This window comes from Oncorhynchus masou, chromosome 9 (assembly GCF_036934945.1).
Source record: "Oncorhynchus masou masou isolate Uvic2021 chromosome 9, UVic_Omas_1.1, whole genome shotgun sequence".
In the NCBI taxonomy this organism is placed as follows: Eukaryota; Metazoa; Chordata; class Actinopteri; order Salmoniformes; family Salmonidae; genus Oncorhynchus; species Oncorhynchus masou.
Genome location: NC_088220.1, coordinates 8,959,368 through 8,978,749, shown reverse-complemented (window position 1 = coordinate 8,978,749; position 19,382 = coordinate 8,959,368). Strand labels below are relative to the sequence as shown.

At 48.4% G+C, this 19,382-nt stretch overlaps 1 protein-coding gene across 1 annotated transcript in view; it reads right to left on the bottom strand.

The window, feature by feature from the left end:
* Positions 1–892: 892 nt before the first annotated feature.
* LOC135545484 (proton-coupled amino acid transporter 1-like) overlaps positions 893–19,382 on the bottom strand; it is a 74,920-nt gene continuing 56,430 nt past the window's right edge. The window contains exon 12 of the mRNA XM_064973114.1: positions 893–3,015. Coding sequence (XP_064829186.1) covers positions 2,741–3,015 — 275 coding nt within the window. The 3' untranslated portion in view covers positions 893–2,740. The remainder of the gene's footprint in view (positions 3,016–19,382) is intronic.

Sequence of the window (19,382 nt, the reverse complement as noted above, 5' to 3'; positions counted from 1 at the left end):
CTGCAAGCATACTTATAGAAGACCCAACAACTTAAGTGGAGAGCATTTTAGATATTGAGGAAACATGCACATATTTTCTATATCCACACACTACAGGAGTTTCTATTTTGCTGAAATGACATTCAGTGACTCAAATGAACAACATTGCACTGGCTTAACATACATACACGTGAAAACCCCAAGACAAGCTGTAATGATAGTCAGAATATGCAAATATTTATTTGCATTAAAGACATGCTCCGGTACTTCTGGCGAATAGTAAGTATTTTTGGGCTGGATGTGTTCATGTGTTTTGTATACTGTGTTGTATACTGTGCTATGTACTGTGTTTTGTATACTGTGCTATGTACTGTGTTGTATACTGTGTTTTGTATACTGTGTTATATACTGTGCTATATACTGTGTTGTATACTGTGTTTTGTATACTGTTTTGTATACTGTGTTATATACTGTTATACGCTTTACAGGTCAATCACTATACATGTCTTTAGCTTGAATTTCTTTGTGTTCAGATTTAGGTCAGGATTTAATTCAAGTCGCTTTATCCCAGCCTAAATTTATCCCAGCCTAAATTTATCCCGGCCTAAATTTATCCCGGCCTAAATTTATCCCGGCCTAAATTTATCCCAGCCTAAATTTATCCCGGCCTAAATTTTTTCCGGCCTAAATTTATCCCAGCCTAAATTTATCCCGGCCTAAATTTATCCCAGCCTAAATTTATCCCGGCCTAAATTTTTTCCGGCCTAAATTTATCCCGGCCTAAATTTACCCCCGGCCTAAATTTATCCCGGCCTAAAAACCTTCAATATGCATTATTTTTTTATATGTTCATGCTCACGACAAAAAGACCCCTTATTAAATGCTCAACAGTATTTTCTCATGGACAATTCAGAATACAAGATTTTTATTTACAATAAAGTCCAAACTCAACAATAGTTCAAAACTTGCCATTATTCAAAGCTAGTTGAAAAAAGTAGCAATCAGTTCAGTTCTCCGAATGCCATGTGGTATCACCATGACATTCAACCCACTCTAAACTGAGCACATTCAGTCCAACCCACTCTAAGCTGGGCACATTCAGTCCAACCCACTCTAAGCTGGGCACATTCAGTCCAACCCAGTCTAAGCTGGGCCCATTCAGTCCAACCCACTCTAAGCTGGGCCCATTCAGTCCAATCCACTCTAAACTGGGCCCATTCAGTCCAACCCACTCTAAACTGGGCCCATTCTGTCCAACCCACTCTAAACTGGGCCCATTCAGTCTACAAACTCAAGAAAACAGTTGGCACAACCGAGACAAGTGATAAAATGCTGCCTAAATAAAATAATAGAGCATGATGAATAAATCCAGTGCCCAACTTGAGACAAATGTAATAAATTAAAGCACCAACATAAATGACCTCAACTGAGGAATAACACATGGTATTAGCTCCACAATATACACATTACTTTGTCCTATTTCTTTACAGTCTTAAGTTAATTAGTATTACAGTTGGTGATCTGGACAGCTTGACTTGAAACATGTAAATGATGCTTTTCCTTTTAAAAACAAAAAGTTTCCATTCAACTAGTACATCTTTTTGTCTCTCAATTTGTAGTCAGGAAACTGTATCAAATTTGTAGTCAGGAAACTGTATCCAATTTGTAGTCAGGAAACTGTATCCAATTTGTAGTCAGGAAACTGTATTCAATTTGTAGTCAGGAAACTGTATTCAATTTGTAGTCAGGAAACTATTCAATTTGTAGTCAGGAAACTATTCAATTTGTAGTCAGGAAACTGTATTCAATTTGTAGTCAGGAAACTGTATTCAATGTCAATGTCATAGCTAAATGTGCAGCAGTAATGATGATGGTGATTGTCAGACTACAGGTTGTAGTGTTCTGATAGTCATATTAAACATGGTCAGTCATTTACCATTCTGCTGGAAATACTCTAGTTAAAACAAGGCCTATATAGAATTATGATATGATTCAAAATGAAACTTAACAGTTATGTAAATGCTATTTTATCACTTGGACAACTTCCAGGATGTATTTCAACAGAACGTCTAACAAGAATTTGTATCTCTATTAGTACCTTGTTTTAACAATAATAAATGTTATGAGAATGTGATTGCTCAATATTCAATGATTTGGTTAAATTATTCAACATAAAATAATAAAACATGTAAGATAGGTGCTCTTGCGGCATGGAAAAGTAAAAAAAATATATATATATAAAAAGTACACCATAAAAATAAGAATGTAAAAACATGGAAGCTCATAAGGCACAGAGAGAATGAAGCTTGTGTCATAGGGCGGAAACCATTGGACCAGCGCCGTCCGGGTTTGGCCGTCAGTGTTACTTAACTGACTTGCCTGGTTAAATAAAGGTTAAATAAAATAGTGTTATCTTCTTGGCTATACGGTTACTGTAACAATTAGTTGGTTTACACTTATTTTCCATTAAATAATTGCTCCACAGCGACCAATAACCACAACAGTAAGCAGACTCACAATATCAATAAATGTTTAATCAATGGACAATAGAGCAAGTGAGAAAAACACATGTCTGAAGTCAGGGTGAAGACATCTTTTAACTGCGATCGTTTGACAGCAGTGGAGGCTGGTGTCACTAAATCGAAGGAAGGTACCATCCATACTAAAATGAGACTGTCTTCAGATTCTATCCACCCGCCAGCCTCCACTGTTTGCCAGACCAACCACTGTCAAGATATCCTCCTCTTCCTCACTAGATATCTCACTGGACCTGGAAGAAGGTCACATCCAGATTGTCATGTCTGCCGTTGCGTTTGATGATCTCTGTGATGGATATATAAGTGCCGGTGATGAAGCCAAGGAAGCCGATGACAGAGATCAGGGTGTTCTTGACGATCACCCAGGGAGACAGACCTTCGTTGTGGTAGGTGAGGATCTGGAGGAGTGGAGGGAAGATGAGAGCCAGGAAACTGCTGCTGACGGACCCCACTAAAGAGATGACCAGGTCCAGCTGGGGGATCAATATGGCCAGGACACCTGGGGAGAAAGAGACAGAACCATTACATCCTCTGGGGGGGGGGACACAGAACCACATCTCTTGCTCTATACAGGTAGGGTGAGGGGTCAGGGGTCGAGGATGAGATGAGACACAAATGAACACACAGAGTCACCTCTTTCTCTTACCTGGGGAGGTAGGAAGGGGTGAGGAGGAATGAAATGAACGGCGGTAGCATAGAAAAAGTACATTGAAAAACAACAACGACCAAAGAAGCATAATTGTTATTGACTGTGTTTTTCATGTCTGTGGGGCTGGTTGGTGGCCTTCCAGTGCTAGGAGACAACTGGGGATCACCCATCTTCATCTGTTGCTAAGGAGATTGATGTGATGTGAAAAGGAACAGGGGAGGGGCAGCTGCGGCAGCCCAAATAAGTTGAGTTGCCGTGCCAATGTCACGCTGTTCCACTAACCAGCTCCTCTCTGATCCACTCACAAACCAACCACCTAACGAGACGCTCGGAGAGAGAGCGAAACCAATCAGTTCCCTTAAAAACCCGGTGAACACTTTCCTAATATTGAGTTACACCCCCTTGCCCGCAGAACAGCCTCAATTCGTCAGGGCATGGACTCTACAAGGAGTTGAAAGTGTTCCACAGGGATGCTGGCCCATGTTGACTCCAATGCATAACACAGTTGTGTCAAGTGGCTGGATGCCCATTGGGTAGTGGACCATTCTTGATACACACAGGAAACTATTGAGCGTGAAAAACCCAACAGCGTTGCAGTCCTTGACACAAACTAGTGCGCCTGGCACCTACTACCATACTGCCATTCACTCTCTGAATGGCAGACGTTCACAATCCATGTCTCAGTTGTCTCAAAAAAAACACCAAATTTCACCAGTCTCCTCTCCTTAAATCTATACTGATTGAAATGGATTTAACAAGTGACATCAATAAGGGATCATAGCTTCACCTGGTCAGTCTGTCATGGAAAGAGCAGCTGTTCCTGATGTTTTATACACTCAGTATATTTCCAACATTATGAGGTTGGAATAATACTGTGCAATTGTGAACATATAATAATGCCCTTTTAGTGTAAGAGTTGATTGAAAATAATGTCTGAAATTTCAGCCTGTTTTGGTGGGAGGGAGTTTTGGCCTTCAATGGTGACAAATCACCAGGCGGTAAATGAATTAATAGAAAACAAGAAAGAGTTCCAAACCTCTCTTCCAATAACAGATCATTTTGCAAAGCTGTCATCAAGGCAAAGGGTGGCTACTTTGAAGAATCTAAAATATATTTTGATTTATTTAACACTTTTTTGGTTACTACATGATTCCATATTTGTTATTTCACAGTTTTGATGTCTAGACGATTATTGTACAATGTAGAAAATAGTAAAAATAAAGAAAAACCCTTGAATGAGTAGGTGTGTCTAAACTTTTGACTGGTACTGTATGCATGTACAGGTTCTGTTGTGTGGAATCTGTGACAAGGATAATATGACAAAACAGGGACACAACCTTCACGTTCACTGTTGCGGCAGGTAGCCTCGTGGTTAGAGCGTTGGACAAGTAACCGAAAGGTTGCAAGATCGAATCCCTGAGCCAACAAGGTAAAAATCTGTCGTTCTGCCCCTGAACAAGGCAGTTAACCCTCTTCATGACTGTCTTGGTGTGTTTGGACCATGGTAGTTTGTTGGTAATGTGGACCCCAAGGAACTTTAAAAAAACCTCTCGACCCGCTCCACTTCAGGTCCACAATCAGCTTCTTTGTCTAGCTCACAATGGAGGGAGAGATTGTTGTCCTGGCACCACACTGCCAGGTCTCTGACCTCATCCCTATAGGCGGTCTCATTGTTGTGTCATGGCAAACGTAATGATGGTGTTGGAATCATGCTTGGCCACGCAGTTGTGTGTGAACAGGGAGTACAGGAGGGGACAAAGCACGCACCCCTGAGGGGTCCCAGTGTTGAGGATCAGCATGGTGGATGTGTTGTTACCTACCCTTACCACCTGGGGGGCGGCACGTAAGGAAGTTCAGGATCCAGTTGCATAGGGAGGTGTTTAGACTCGGGGTCCTTAGCTTTGTGGGCACTATTTTTTAAATTTGTTTTACCTTTATTTAACTAGGCAAGACAGTTAAGAAAACATTCTTATTTTCAATGACGGCCTAGGAACAGTGGGTTAACTGCCTGTTCAGGGGCAGAATGAGAGATTTTTACCTTGTTGGCTCAGGGATTCGATCTTGCAACCTTTCGGTTACTTGTCCAACGCTCTAACCACTAGGCTACCCTGCCGCCCCACTATGGTGTTGAACGCTGTGCTGTAGTCAATGAACAGCATTCTCACATAAGTGTTCCTTTTGTTCAGGTGGGAAAGGGCAGTATGGAGTGCGACTGAGATTGCATGTTGGGGCGGTACGTGAATTGGAGTGGGTCTAGGGTTTCCGGGATGATGGTGTTGATGTGAGTCATGACCAGCCTTTCAAAGCACTTCCTGGCTACCTACGTGAGTGCTACGGGGCGGTAATCATTTAGGCAGGTTACTTTCCCTTTCTTCGGCACAGGGACTATGGTGGTATTACAGACTCGGTCAGGGAGAGGTTGAAAATGTCAGTGAAGACACTTGCCAGTTGGTCCGCGCATGCTTTGAGTACACGTCCTGGTAATCCGGCCTTGTGAATGTTGACCTGTTTAAAGGTCTTGCTCACATGTGCTACGGAGAGCGTGATCACACAATCGTCTTGAACAGCTGGTGCTCTCATGCATGCTTCAGTGTTGCTTGCCTTGAAGCCAGTATAAAAGGCATTTATCTTTATTTTAAGCATTCATCTGCTAGGCTCGCGTCACTGGACAGCACGCAGCTGGGGTTCCCTTTGTAGTTCCTAATAGTTTGCAAGCCCTGCCACATCCTTACTCCTGTATTGACGCTCTGCCTGTTTGATGGTTCGTCTGAGGGCATTGCGGAATTTCTTATAAGCGTCCGGATTAGTGTTCCGCTCCTTGAAAGCGGCAACTCTAGCCTTTAGCTCGGTGCAGATGTTGCCTTTAATCCATGGCTTCTGGTTGGGATATGTACGTATGGTCACTGTGGGACGACGCCGTCGATGCACTTATTAATGAAGCCGGTGACTGATCACGGAACATATTCCAGTCTTTGCTAGCAAAACAGTCCTGTAGTTTAGCATCCAGGTCATCTGACCAGTTCCATATTGAGCGAGAAACTGGTACTTCCTGCTTTAGTTTTTGCTTGTACTGTAAGTAGGAGTCAGGAGGATAGAATTATGGTCAGATTTGCCAAATGGAGGGTGAGGGAGAGCTTTGTATGAGTCTCTGTGTGTGGAGTAAAGGTGGTCTAGAGTTTTTTTCCCATGGTTGCACATGTGACATGCTGGTAGAAATTAGGTAAAACTGATTTAAGTTTGCCTGCATTAAAGTTGCCGGCCAATAGGAGCAGCCACTTCTGGATGAGCATTTTCTTGTTTGCTTACGGCCTTATACAGCTGGTTGAGTGTAGTCTTAGTGCCAGCATCAGTCTGTGGTGGTAAATAGACAGCTACGAATAATATAGATGAGAACTCTCTTGAAAGATAGAGTAGCTCATGATAAGCTGTAGACCACACTACCTCAGGCGTGCAATACATCAAGACTTCTTTAATATTAGACATCGCGCACAAGCTGTTAATGACAAATAGACACGCATCCCAACCCCTCGTCTTACCAGACGTAGCTGTCCTGTCCTGCCGATGCACGGAAAACCCAGCCAGCTCTATATTATGTGTCGTCGTTCAGCCACGACTCAGTGAAACAAGATATTTTTAAAAAGTATTTCCTGTTGGTAGGTTAATCTCGAACGGAGATCTAGTTTATTTTCCAGTGATTGGCCAATAGAACGGAGGGTTACCCACTCACCGACAAATTCTCAAAAAGAAACACCTATCACCGTCTTTTCTTCTAATGCTAATGATGGGGATTTGGGCTTGGTCTCTGGGAAGCAGTATATCCTTCGCATTGAACCGGCGCCATCACATTTAAACGTTTTCAATGTCCGTAGTTTATGCCTGGTCATACCATAACCCCACCATGGGGCACTCGGTTCACAACGTTGACGTCAGCCAACCGCTCACCCACACCACGCCGTACACATGGGTCTGCGGTTGTGAGGCCGGTTGGATGTACTGCCAAATTCTCTAAACAACGGAGATGGCTTATGGTAGAGAAATCAACATTAAATTATCTGGCAATGGTTCTGGTGGACATTCCTGCAGTCAGCATGCCAATTACACAATCCCTCAAAACTTGAGACATCTGTGGCATTGTGTTTGACAAAACTGCATATTTTAGAGTGGCCTTTTATTATCCCCAGCACAAGGTGCACCTGTGTAATGCTCATGCTTTTTAAACACCTTCTTGATATGTTTCATCGGACAGGTGGATGGGTTATCTTGGTAAAGGATAAATTCTCACCAACAGGGACGTAAACACATTTGTGCCCAAAATTTGAGAGAAATACATTTTCTTGGCTATACGGTTACTATAACAATTAGTTGGTTTAAAAAATAAAGGGAACACTTAAACAACACAATGTAACTCCAAGTCAATCACACTTCTGTGAAATCAAACTGTCCACTTAGGAAGCAACACTGATTGACAATAAATTTCACATGCTGTTTGTGCAAATGGAATAGACAACAGGTGGAAATTATAGGCAATTAGCAAGACACCCCCAATAAAGGAGTGGTTCGGCAGGTGGCAACCACAGACCACTTCTCAGTTCCTATGCTTCCTGGCTGATATTTTGGTCACTTTTGAATGCTAGCGGTGCTTTCACTCTAGTGGTAGCATGATACAGAGTCTACAACCCACACATGTGGCTCAGGTAGTGCAGCTCATCCAGGATGGCACATTAATGCGAGCTGTGGCAAGAAGGTTTGCTGTGTCTGTCAGCGTAGTGTCCAGAGCATGGAGGCGCTACCAGGAGACAGGCCAGTACATCAGGAGACGTGGAGGAGGCCGTAGGAGGGCAACAACCCAGCAGCAGGACCGCTACCTCCGCCTTTGTGCAAGGAGGAGCAGGAGGAGCACTGCCAGAGCCCTGCAAAATGACCTCCAGCAGGCCACAAATGTGCATGTGTCTGCTCAAAAGGTCAGAAACAGACTCCATGAGGGTGGTATGAGGGCCCGACGTCCACAGGTGGGGGTTGTGCTTACAGCCCAACACCGTGCAGGATGTTTGGCATTTGCCAGAGAACACCAAGATTGGCAAATTCGCCACTGGCGCCCTGTGCTCTCCACAGATGAAAGCAGGTTCACACTGAGCACGTGACAGACGCCGTGGAGAACGTTCTGCTGCCTGCAACATCCTCCAGCATGACCGGTTTGGCGGTGGGTCAGTCATGGTGTGGAGTGGCATTTCTTTGGGGGGCCGCATGTGCTCGCCAGAGGTAGCCTGACTGCCATTAGGTACCGAGATGAGATCCTCAGACCCCTTGTGAGACCATATGCTGGTTCGGTTGGCCCTGGCTTCCTCCTGATGCAAGACAATGCTAGACCTCATGTGGCTGGAGTGTGTCAGCAGTTCCTGCAAGAGGAAGGCATTGATGCTATGCACTGGCCCACCCGTTCCCCAGACCTGAATCCAATTGAGCACATCTGGGACATCATGTCTCTCTCCATCCACCAACGCCACACCACAGACAGTCCAGGAGTTGGCGGATGCTTTAGTCCAGGTCTGGGAGGAGATCCCTCAGGAGACCATCCGCCACCTCACCAGGAGCATGCCCAGGCGTCGTAGGGAGGTCATGCAGGCACGGAGGCCACACACACTACTGAGCCTCATTTTGACTTGTTTTAAGGACATTACAGCAAAGTTAGATCAGCCTGTAGTGTGGTTTTCCACTTTAATTTTGAGTGTGACTCCAAATCCAGACCGCCTTGGGTTGATAAATTTCATTTCCATTGATCATTTTAGTGTGATTTTGTTGTCAGCACATTCAACTATGTAAAGAAAAAAGTATTTAATAAGAATATTTAATTCATTCAGATCTAGGATGTGTTATTTTAGTGTTCCCTTTATTTTTTAGAGCAGTGTATTTTTGTTCAGTTTTATATCTCTCAAAGGGAGGGATAAATAAATTAAATGTTCCCTGCTCAGTGTTAATGTACATTTATTGTGAAACCATGATTGAAATAATTGCATGTATACATTTTGGGTACTATGGTTTTAAGAGTCATGCAGAAGCAGCAAGTTTGTGAATGAGGTTCAAAGACAGGCTCATTTTCTTAGTTTGTGTTTCTTTAATCTCAACACAGAGCTCTTGTCAGGTTTATTCACAACACAGAGAAATCCCTTTTCTACAGTTACTCTACTCCTTACAGCTTAACTTTCAATCTAACATGGTCTGAGAGAGACAGAGGAGAAGAGCTACCATGGCTGAGAGAGACAGAGGAGAAGAGCTACCATGGCTGAGAGAGAAAGAGGAGAAGAGCTACCATGGCTGAGAGAGACAGAGGAGAAGAGCTACCATGGCTGAGAGAGAAAGAGGAGAAGAGCTACCATGGCTGAGAGAGAAAGAGGAGAAGAGCTACCATGGCTGAGAGAGAAAGAGGAGAAGAGCTACCATGGCTGAGAGAGAAAGAGGAGAAGAGCTACCATGGCTGAGAGAGAAAGGCTGAGGAGAAGAGCTACCATGGCTGAGAGAGAAAGAGGAGAAGAGCTACCATGGCTGAGAGAGAAAGAGGAGAAGAGCTACCATGGCTGAGAGAGACAGAGGAGAAGAGCTACCATGGCTGAGAGAGACAGAGGAGAAGAGCTACCATGGCTGAGAGAGAAAGAGGAGAAGAGCTACCATGGCTGAGAGAGACAGAGGAGAAGAGCTACCATGGCTGAGAGAGACAGATGAGAAGAGCTCCCATGGCTGAGAGAGAAAGAGGAGAAGGCTGAGAGAGAAAGGAGAAGAGCTACCATGGCTGAGAGAGACAAGAGGAGAAGAGCTACCATGGCTGAGAGAGAAAGAGGAGAAGAGCTACCATGGCTGAGAGAGAAAGAGGAGAAGAGCTACCATGGCTGAGAGAGAAGAGAGAAGAGCTACCATGGCTGAGAGAGACAGATGAGAAGAGCTACCATGGCTGAGAGAGACAGAGAGAAGAGCTACCATGGCTGAGAGAGACAGAGGAGAAGAGCTACCATGGCTGAGAGAGACAGAGGAGAAGAGCTACCATGGCTGAGAGAGAGAAGAGCTACCAGGCTGAAGAGCTACCATGGCTGAGAGAGAAAAGAGGAGAAGAGCTACCATGGCTGAGAGAAAGAGGAGAAGAGCTACCATGGCTGAGAGAGACAGATGAGAAGAGCTACCATGGCTGAGAGAGAAGAGGAGAAGAGCTACCATGGCTGAGAGAGAAAGAGGAGAAGAGCTACCATGGCTGAGAGAGACAGAGGAGAAGAGCTACCATGGCTGAGAGAGACAGAGGAGAAGAGCTACCATGGCTGAGAGAGACAGAGGAGAAGAGCTACCATGGCTGAGAGAGACAGAGGAGAAGAGCTACCATGGCTGAGAGAGAAGAGGAGAAGAGCTACCATGGCTGAGAGAGACAGAGGAGAAGAGCTACCATGGTTGAGAGAGAAGAAGAGCTACCATGGCTGAGAGAGTGAGAGCGCCTGAGAGAGCGAGAGAAGAAGAGCACCAACACAGGGGTGAAAATCAGTTCAGGCTGGTCGCATGCAATCTGCACGTTTTTCAAATGCAGACACATTCTCTAAAATGGACGAACAAGCGCCACCCACTAATCACAGTATCATCAATGGACACACGGACAGCAAATGCTTTTAAGAAGTACCTAACCAACACAACATATAATTTTCATCAGATCAGATGCAGTGCTATTACTAAAAACCTCAACACAGGGATGTCCTTCCACAGTAGAACTGAAAACACACACTAGATAGGTCATTGGAGCGACCTTTACCCTTTCCTCCCTGCATTCTCTGAACCCTCAGAGACCTTCCGTGTTCTTTAACCCAGGTGTCACTTTGATTTTGGGGTACTTTCTCTTCATGAGGGAAGAAGAGAGGACAAATGAGGAGAGATTAGGTTTGTGTGCAGAGGGTCTGTTGCCCTTCCTAGCTCTGTAAGGGGGTGACAGGGTGCATGTGTCTCTGTCTCGCTGTGTGTGTGTGTGTGTGTGGACGCTATCCTCCTCAGATTGGTCAACCAGGTCCCGGATGCAAGGACACACCCTCTGGTCGCGTGTCATGGCTCTCTGCCCCTGTCCTCTCAGACAAGTTAGAGGTCTAAGGAGGCTCACGCAACATCCTGTTTCCATCAAGAGTCACAGCAACAGACACGCTAGCCTCATCATCCTGAGGCCTGCAGCACAGAGGTTTAGTACCCTGGGAATTATTGCCTTCCTCATCCGCCGTTTCTCATTCATTCATTAAATGTGATGAACCATTTTGTTTCAATCTGAAAGATCACTTATCACAATATCTTTGCACTAGTTGGCTGCACCAAAACTCCAGTATGTGCTTTTTCTTTTTTTAACATAATAGCTTTTTCTCCATCTTCTTATTAAATAGGGAGCCAATTGATTTTCAGCACTTTTATTTCTATGACTGATCAAAACTCGTTTTCTCATGGCTCTCACTCGTCCCTCTGCAGCTGATATATTTGGACCACGGAATGGCAACAAAATCACAGTATAGAATCGCAATACATATCACCACCATATCCGCACATAATTATGGTGATGATATGACATTGATGAGGTACCTGACAATTCCCAGCCCTAAATGATACCTTTGGATATAACTAAACATTATATGTTTTAAATTTCATTCACTGTAATTAACTTGGTAAGGTTTGAAATAAGCTACATGGACTGTCGTCATAAAACGGACAGTGGCTGCTCTGAAAGTTTACAACATGTTTCTGACAGTGTTTTGTAGCCCCTTTACAAGAAAGTTAAAAGTGCAACTAGAGATTTCTGATTGTATGCACTTTTTTCCCCTCGACTGAGAAAGACAAACCTTGTTCTTTTGTTGTCGTTGTCGTCCAGTTAGAAGCAGGCTACAAAGCTCAAAAGACACGGAGTATAAAAGTAGATTATACCGAATAAATATCACGTCAACCCAGCCACTCAACTCCATTGAATATACAGACAAACTTCTGGGATGAGACAAAGAGAGCTGCAGAGCGCAACAAAGACAAGCCCATCTCCAGAGAATCCAGGATACAGATCTTTTGGTTTTCAATGTGAAAGGATCTATACAAAAGCCTTATATATATATATATATAAATAAAACTCCATCCATTGAATGTAACGTACTGCTAGCCAATGGAGAGGATGTGTCTTTGTGTTTTGGCTGTAACGTCGTACAATCGGCTCATTCACTCGAATTAGCCGAGAAGCTACACTGAATAATCTAGAAAATGTCCCGCAGACAAAAAAAGTGGCACATACTGTACATGTACTCCATCGTAGTGCCTTATCAATATGCATTATGACAGCTAAGGGCAGAGCTCATCTGCATACCATGTTTCATACAATAACAATCAAACCAACAAGAGGAGAGAAAGACCTGGCAGTAAAGCAGAGGAGTAAAAGAAGAAGGGGAAGGAGGGAGGACAGGGTGTGTCAGGGGTATGGAAGGCCAGAGAGGACAGGGTGTGTCAGGGGTATGGAAGGACAGAGAGGACAGGGTGTGTCAGGGGTATGGAAGGACAGGGTGTTTCAGGGGTATGGAAGGACAGAGAGGACAGGGTGTGTCAGGGGTATGGAAGGACAGAGAGGACAGGGTGTGTCAGGGGTATGGAAGGACAGAGAGGACAGAGTGTCAGGGGTATGGAAGGACAGGGTGTTTCAGGGGTATGGAAGGACAGGGTGTGTCAGGGGTAGGGAAGGCCAGAGAGGACAGGGTGTGTCAAGGGTATGGAAGGCCAGAGGGACAGGGTGTGTCAAGGGTATGGAAGGCCAGAGAGGACAGGGTGTGTCAAGGGTATGGAAGGCCAGAGAGGACAGGGTGTGTCAGGGGTATGGAAGGCCAGAGAGGACAGGGTGTGTCAGGGGTATGGAAGGCCAGAGAGGACAGGGTGTGTCAGGGGTATGGAAGGACAGAGAGGACAGGGTATTTCAGGGGTATGGAAGGACAGAGGACAGGGTGTGTCAGGGGTATGGAAGGCCAGAGAGGACAGGGTGTGTCAGGGGTATGGAAGGCCAGAGAGGACAGGGTGTGTCAGGGGTATGGAAGGACAGAGAGGACAGAGTGTTTCAGGGGTATGGAAGGACAGAGAGGACAGAGTGTGTCAGGGGTATGGAAGGACAGAGTGTTTCAGGGGTATGGAAGGACACAGAGGACAGGGTGTGTCAGGAGTATGGAAGGCCAGAGAGGACAGGGTGTGTCAGGGGTATGGAAGGACAGAGAGGACAGGGTGTGTCAGGGGTATGGAAGGCCAGAGAGGACAGGGTGTGTCAGGGGTATGGAAGGCCAGACAGGACAGGGTGTGTCAGGGGTATGGAAGGCCAGAGAGGACAGGGTGTGTCAGGGGTATGGAAGGACAGAGAGTGTCAGGGGTATGGAAGGACAGAGAGGACAGGGTGTGTCAGGGGTATGGAAGGACAGAGAGGACAGAGTGTTTCAGGGGTATGGAAGGACAGAGTGTTTCAGGGGTATGGAAGGACACAGAGGACAGGGTGTGTCAGGGTATGGAAGGACAGGGTGTTTCAGGGGTATGGAAGGACAGAGAGGACGGGGTGTTTCAGGGGTATGGAAGGACAGAGAGGACAGGGTGTGTCAGGGGTATGGAAGGACAGGGTGTGTCAGGGGTATGGAAGGACACAGAGGACAGGGTGTTTCAGGGGTATGGAAGGACAGAGGACAGGGTGTTTCAGGGGTATGGAAGGACAGAGAGGACAGGGTGTTTCAGGGGTATGGAAGGACAGAGAGGACAGGGTGTGTCAGGGGTATGGAAGGACAGAGAGGACAGGGTGTTTCAGGGGTATGGAAGGACACAGAGGACAGGGTGTTTCAGGGGTATGGAAGGACACAGAGGACAGGGTGTGTCAGGGGTATGGAAGGACAGAGAGGACAGGGTGTGTCAGGGGTATGGAAGGACAGAGAGGACAGGGTGTGTCAGGGGTATGGAAGGACACAGAGGACAGGGTGTGTCAGGGTATGGAAGGACAGAGAGGACGGGGTGTGTCAGGGTATGGAAGGACAGAGAGGACAGGGTGTGTCAGGGGTATGGAAGGACAGGGAGGACAGGGTGTTTCAGGGGTATGGAAGGACAGGGTGTTTCAGGGGTAGGGAAGGACACAGAGGACAGGGTGTGTCAGGGGTATGGAAGGACAGAGAGGACAGGGTGTGTCAGGGGTATGGAAGGACAGGCTGTTTCAGGGGTAGGGAAGGACAGGCGCTTTCAGGGGTATGGAAGGCCAGAGAGGACAGAGTGTTTCAGGGGTATGGAAGGACAGAGAGGACAGGGTGTTTCAGGGGTATGGAAGGACAGAGGACAGGGTGTTTCAGGGGTAAGGAAGGACAGGGAGGACAGAGTGTTTTAGGGGTATGGAAGGCCAGAGAGGACAGGGTGTGTCAGGGGTAGGGAAGGACAGGGTGTTTCAGGGGTAAGGAAGGCCAGAGAGGACAGAGTGTTTCAGGGGTATGGAAGGCCAGAGAGGACAGGGTGTGTCAGGGGTAAGGAAGGACAGGGAGGACAGAGTGTTTCAGGGGTATGGAAGGACAGAGGACAGGGTGTTTCAGGGGTAAGGAAGGCCAGAGAGGACAGAGTGTTTCAGGGGTATGGAAGGCCAGAGAGGACAGGGTGTGTCAGGGGTAGGGAAGGCCAGAGAGGACAGGGTGTGTCAGGGGTATGGAAGGCCAGAGAGGACAGGGTGTGTCAGGGGTATGGAAGGACAGGGAGGACAGGGTGTGTCAGGGGTATGGATGGCCAGAGAGGACAGGGTGTGTCAGGGGTATGGAAGGACAGAGAGGACAGGGTATTTCAGGGGTATGGAAGGACAGAGAGGACAGGGTGTGTCAGGGGTATGGAAGGACAGGGTGTGTCAGGGGTATGGAAGGCCAGAGAGGACAGGGTGTTTCAGGGGTATGGAAGGACAGAGAGGACAGGGTGTTTCAGGGGTATGGAAGGACAGGGTGTGTCAGGGGTAGGGGAAGGCCAGAGAGGACAGGGTGTGTCAAGGGTATGGAAGGCCAGAGAGGACAGGGTGTGTCAAGGGTATGGAAGGCCAGAGAGGACAGGGTGTGTCAGGGTATGGAAGGCCAGAGAGGACAGGGTGTGTCAGGGGTATGGAAGGCCAGAGAGGACAGGGTGTGTCAGGGGTATGGAAGGACAGAGAGGACAGGGTATTTCAGGGGTATGGAAGGACAGAGGACAGGGTGTGTCAGGGGTATGGAAGGCCAGAGAGGACAGGGTGTGTCAGGGGTATGGAAGGACAGGGTGTTTCAGGGGTATGGAAGGACAGGGTGTTTCAGGGGTATGGAAGGACAGAGAGGACGGGGTGTGTCAGGGGTAAGGAAGGCCAGAGAGGACAGAGTGTTTCAGGGGTATGGAAGGCCAGAGAGGACAGGGTGTGTCAGGGGTAGGGAAGGCCAGAGAGGACAGGGTGTGTCAGGGGTAGGGAAGGACAGAGAGGACAGGGTGTGTCAGGGGTATGGAAGGCCAGAGAGGACAGGGTGTGTCAGGGGTATGGAAGGACAGAGAGGACAGGGTGTGTCAGGGGTATGGAAGGACAGGGAGGACAGGGTGTGTCAGTGGTATGGAAGGCCAGAGAGGACAGGGTGTGTCAGGGGTATGGAAGGACAGAGAGGACAGGGTGTGTCAGGGGTATGGAAGGACAGAGAGGACAGGGTGTGTCAGGGTATGGAAGGACAGAGAGGACAGAGTGTCAGGGGTATGGAAGGACAGAGAGGACAGGGTGTTTCAGGGGTATGGAAGGACAGGGTGTGTCAGGGGTATGGAAGGCCAGAGAGGACAGGGTGTGTCAGGGGTAGGGAAGGCCAGAGAGGACAGGGTGTGTCAGGGGTATGGAAGGACAGAGAGTGTCAGGGGTATGGAAGGACACAGAGGACAGGGTGTGTCAGGAGTATGGAAGGCCAGAGAGGACAGGGTGTGTCAGGGGTATGGAAGGACAGAGAGGACAGGGTGTGTCAGGGGTATGGAAGGCCAGAGAGGACAGGGTGTGTCAGGGGTATGGAAGGCCAGAGAGGACAGGGTGTGTCAGGGGTATGGAAGGACAGAGAGTGTCAGGGGTATGGAAGGACAGAGAGGACAGGGTGTGTCAGGGGTATGGAAGGACAGAGAGGACAGAGTGTTTCAGGGGGTATGGAATGACAGAGGACAGGGTGTGTCAGGGGTATGGAAGGCCAGAGAGGACAGGGTGTGTCAGGGGTATGGAAGGACAGGGTGTTTCAGGGGTATGGAAGGACAGGGTGTTTCAGGGGTATGGAAGGACAGAGAGGGACGGGGTGTGTCAGGGGTATGGAAGGACAGAGAGGACAGGGTGTTTCAGGGGTATGGAAGGACAGGGTGTTTCAGGGGTATGGAAGGACAGGGTGTGTCAGGCGTATGGAAGGACACAGAGGACAGGGTGTTTCAGGGGTATGGAAGGACAGAGAGGACAGGGTGTTTCAGGGGTATGGAAGGACAGAGAGGACAGGGTGTGTCAGGGGTATGGAAGGACAGAGAGGACAGGGTGTGTCAGGGGTATGGAAGGACAGAGAGGACAGGGTGTTTCAGGGGTATGGAAGGACAGAGAGGACAGGGTGTTTCAGGGGTATGGAAGGACACAGAGGACAGGGTGTTTCAGGGGTATGGAAGGACACAGAGGACAGGGTGTGTCAGGGGTATGGAAGGACAGAGAGGACAGGGTGTGTCAGGGGTATGGAAGGACAGAGAGGACAGGGTGTGTCAGGGGTATGGAAGGACACAGAGGACAGGGTGTGTCAGGGTATGGAAGGACAGAGAGGACGGGGTGTGTCAGGGGTATGGAAGTACACAGAGGACAGAGTGTTTCAGGGGTATGGAAGGACAGAGAGGACAGGGTGTGTCAGGGGTATGGAAGGACAGGGTGTTTCAGGGGTATGGAAGGACACAGAGGACAGGGTGTGTCAGGGGTATGGAAGGACAGAGAGGACAGGGTGTGTCAGGGGTATGGAAGGACAGGCTGTTTCAGGGGTAGGGAAGGCCAGAGAGGACAGAGTGTTTCAGGGGTATGGAAGGACAGAGAGGACAGGGTGTTTCAGGGGGTAAGGAAGGACAGGGAGGACAGAGTGTGTCAGGGGTAGGGAAGGACAGGGTGTTTCAGGGGTAAGGAAGGCCAGAGAGGACAGAGTGTTTCAGGGGTATGGAAGGCCAGAGAGGACAGGGTGTGTCAGGGGTAAGGAAGGACAGGGAGGACAGAGTGTTTCAGGGGTATAGAAGGACAGAGGACAGGGTGTTTCAGGGGTAAGGAAGGCCAGAGAGGACAGAGTGTTTCAGGGGTATGGAAGGCCAGAGAGGACAGGGTGTGTCAGGGGTAGGGAAGGCCAGAGAGGACAGGGTGTGTCAGGGGTAGGGAAGGACAGAGAGGACAGGGTGTGTCAGGGGTATGGAAGGCCAGAGAGGACAGGGTGTGTCAGGGGTATGGAAGGACAGAGAGGACAGGGTGTGTCAGGGGTATGGAAGGACAGGGAGGACAGGGTGTGTCAGTGGTATGGAAGGCCAGAGAGGACAGGGTGTGTCAGGGGTATGGAAGGACAGAGAGGACAGGGTGTGTCAGGGGTATGGAAGGACAGAGAGGACAGGGTGTGTCAGGGGTATGGAAGGACAGAGAGGACAGAGTGTCAGGGGTATGGAAGGACAGAGAGGACAGGGTGTTTCAGGGGTATGGAAGGACAGGGTGTGTCAGGGGTATGGAAGGCCAGAGAGGACAGGGTGTGTCAGGGGTAGGGAAGGCCAGAGAGGACAGGGTGTGTCAGGGGTATGGAAGGACAGAGAGTGTCAGGGGTATGGAAGGACACAGAGGACAGGGTGTGTCAGGAGTATGGAAGGCCAGAGAGGACAGGGTGTGTCAGGGGTATGGAAGGACAGAGAGGACAGGGTGTGTCAGGGGTATGGAAGGCCAGAGAGGACAGGGTGTGTCAGGGGTATGGAAGGCCAGAGAGGACAGGGTGTGTCAGGGGTATGGAAGGACAGAGAGTGTCAGGGGTATGGAAGGACAGAGAGGACAGGGTGTGTCAGGGGTATGGAAGGACAGAGAGGACAGAGTGTTTCAGGGGTATGGAAGGACAGAGTGTTTCAGGGGTATGGAAGGACACAGAGGACAGGGTGTGTCAGGGTATGGAAGGACAGGGTGTTTCAGGGGTATGGAAGGACAGAGGGACGGGGTGTTTCAGGGGTATGGAAGGACAGAGAGGACAGGGTGTGTCAGGGTATGGAAGGACAGGGTGTGTCAGGGGTATGGAAGGACACAGAGGACAGGGTGTTTCAGGGGTATGGAAGGACAGAGGACAGGGTGTTTCAGGGGTATGGAAGGACAGAGAGGACAGGGTGTTTCAGGGGTATGGAAGGACAGAGAGGACAGGGTGTGTCAGGGGTATGGAAGGACAGAGAGGACAGGGTGTTTCAGGGGTATGGAAGGACACAGAGGACAGGGTGTTTCAGGGGTATGGAAGGACACAGAGGACAGGGTGTGTCAGGGGTATGGAAGGACAGAGAGGACAGGGTGTGTCAGGGGTATGGAAGGACAGAGAGGACAGGGTGTGTCAGGGGTATGGAAGGACACAGAGGACAGGGTGTGTCAGGGTATGGAAGGACAGAGAGGACGGGGTGTGTCAGGGTATGGAAGGACAGAGAGGACAGGGTGTGTCAGGGGTATGGAAGGACAGGGAGGACAGGGTGTTTCAGGGGTATGGAAGGACAGGGTGTTTCAGGGTAGGGAAGGACACAGAGGACAGGGTGTGTCAGGGGTATGGAAGGACAGGCTGTTTCAGGGGTAGGGAAGGACAGGCGCTTTCAGGGGTATGGAAGGCCAGAGAGGACAGAGTGTTTCAGGGGTATGGAAGGACAGAGAGGACAGGGTGTTTCAGGGGTATGGAAGGACAGAGGACAGGGTGTTTCAGGGGTAAGGAAGGACAGGGAGGACAGAGTGTTTTAGGGGTATGGAAGGCCAGAGAGGACAGGGTGTGTCAGGGGTAGGGAAGGACAGGGTGTTTCAGGGGTAAGGGAAGGCCAGAGAGGACAGAGTGTTTCAGGGGTATGGAAGGCCAGAGAGGACAGGGTGTGTCAGGGGTAAGGAAGGACAGGGAGGACAGAGTGTTTCAGGGGTATGGAAGGACAGAGGACAGGGTGTTTCAGGGGTAAGGAAGGCCAGAGAGGACAGAGTGTTTCAGGGGTATGGAAGGCCAGAG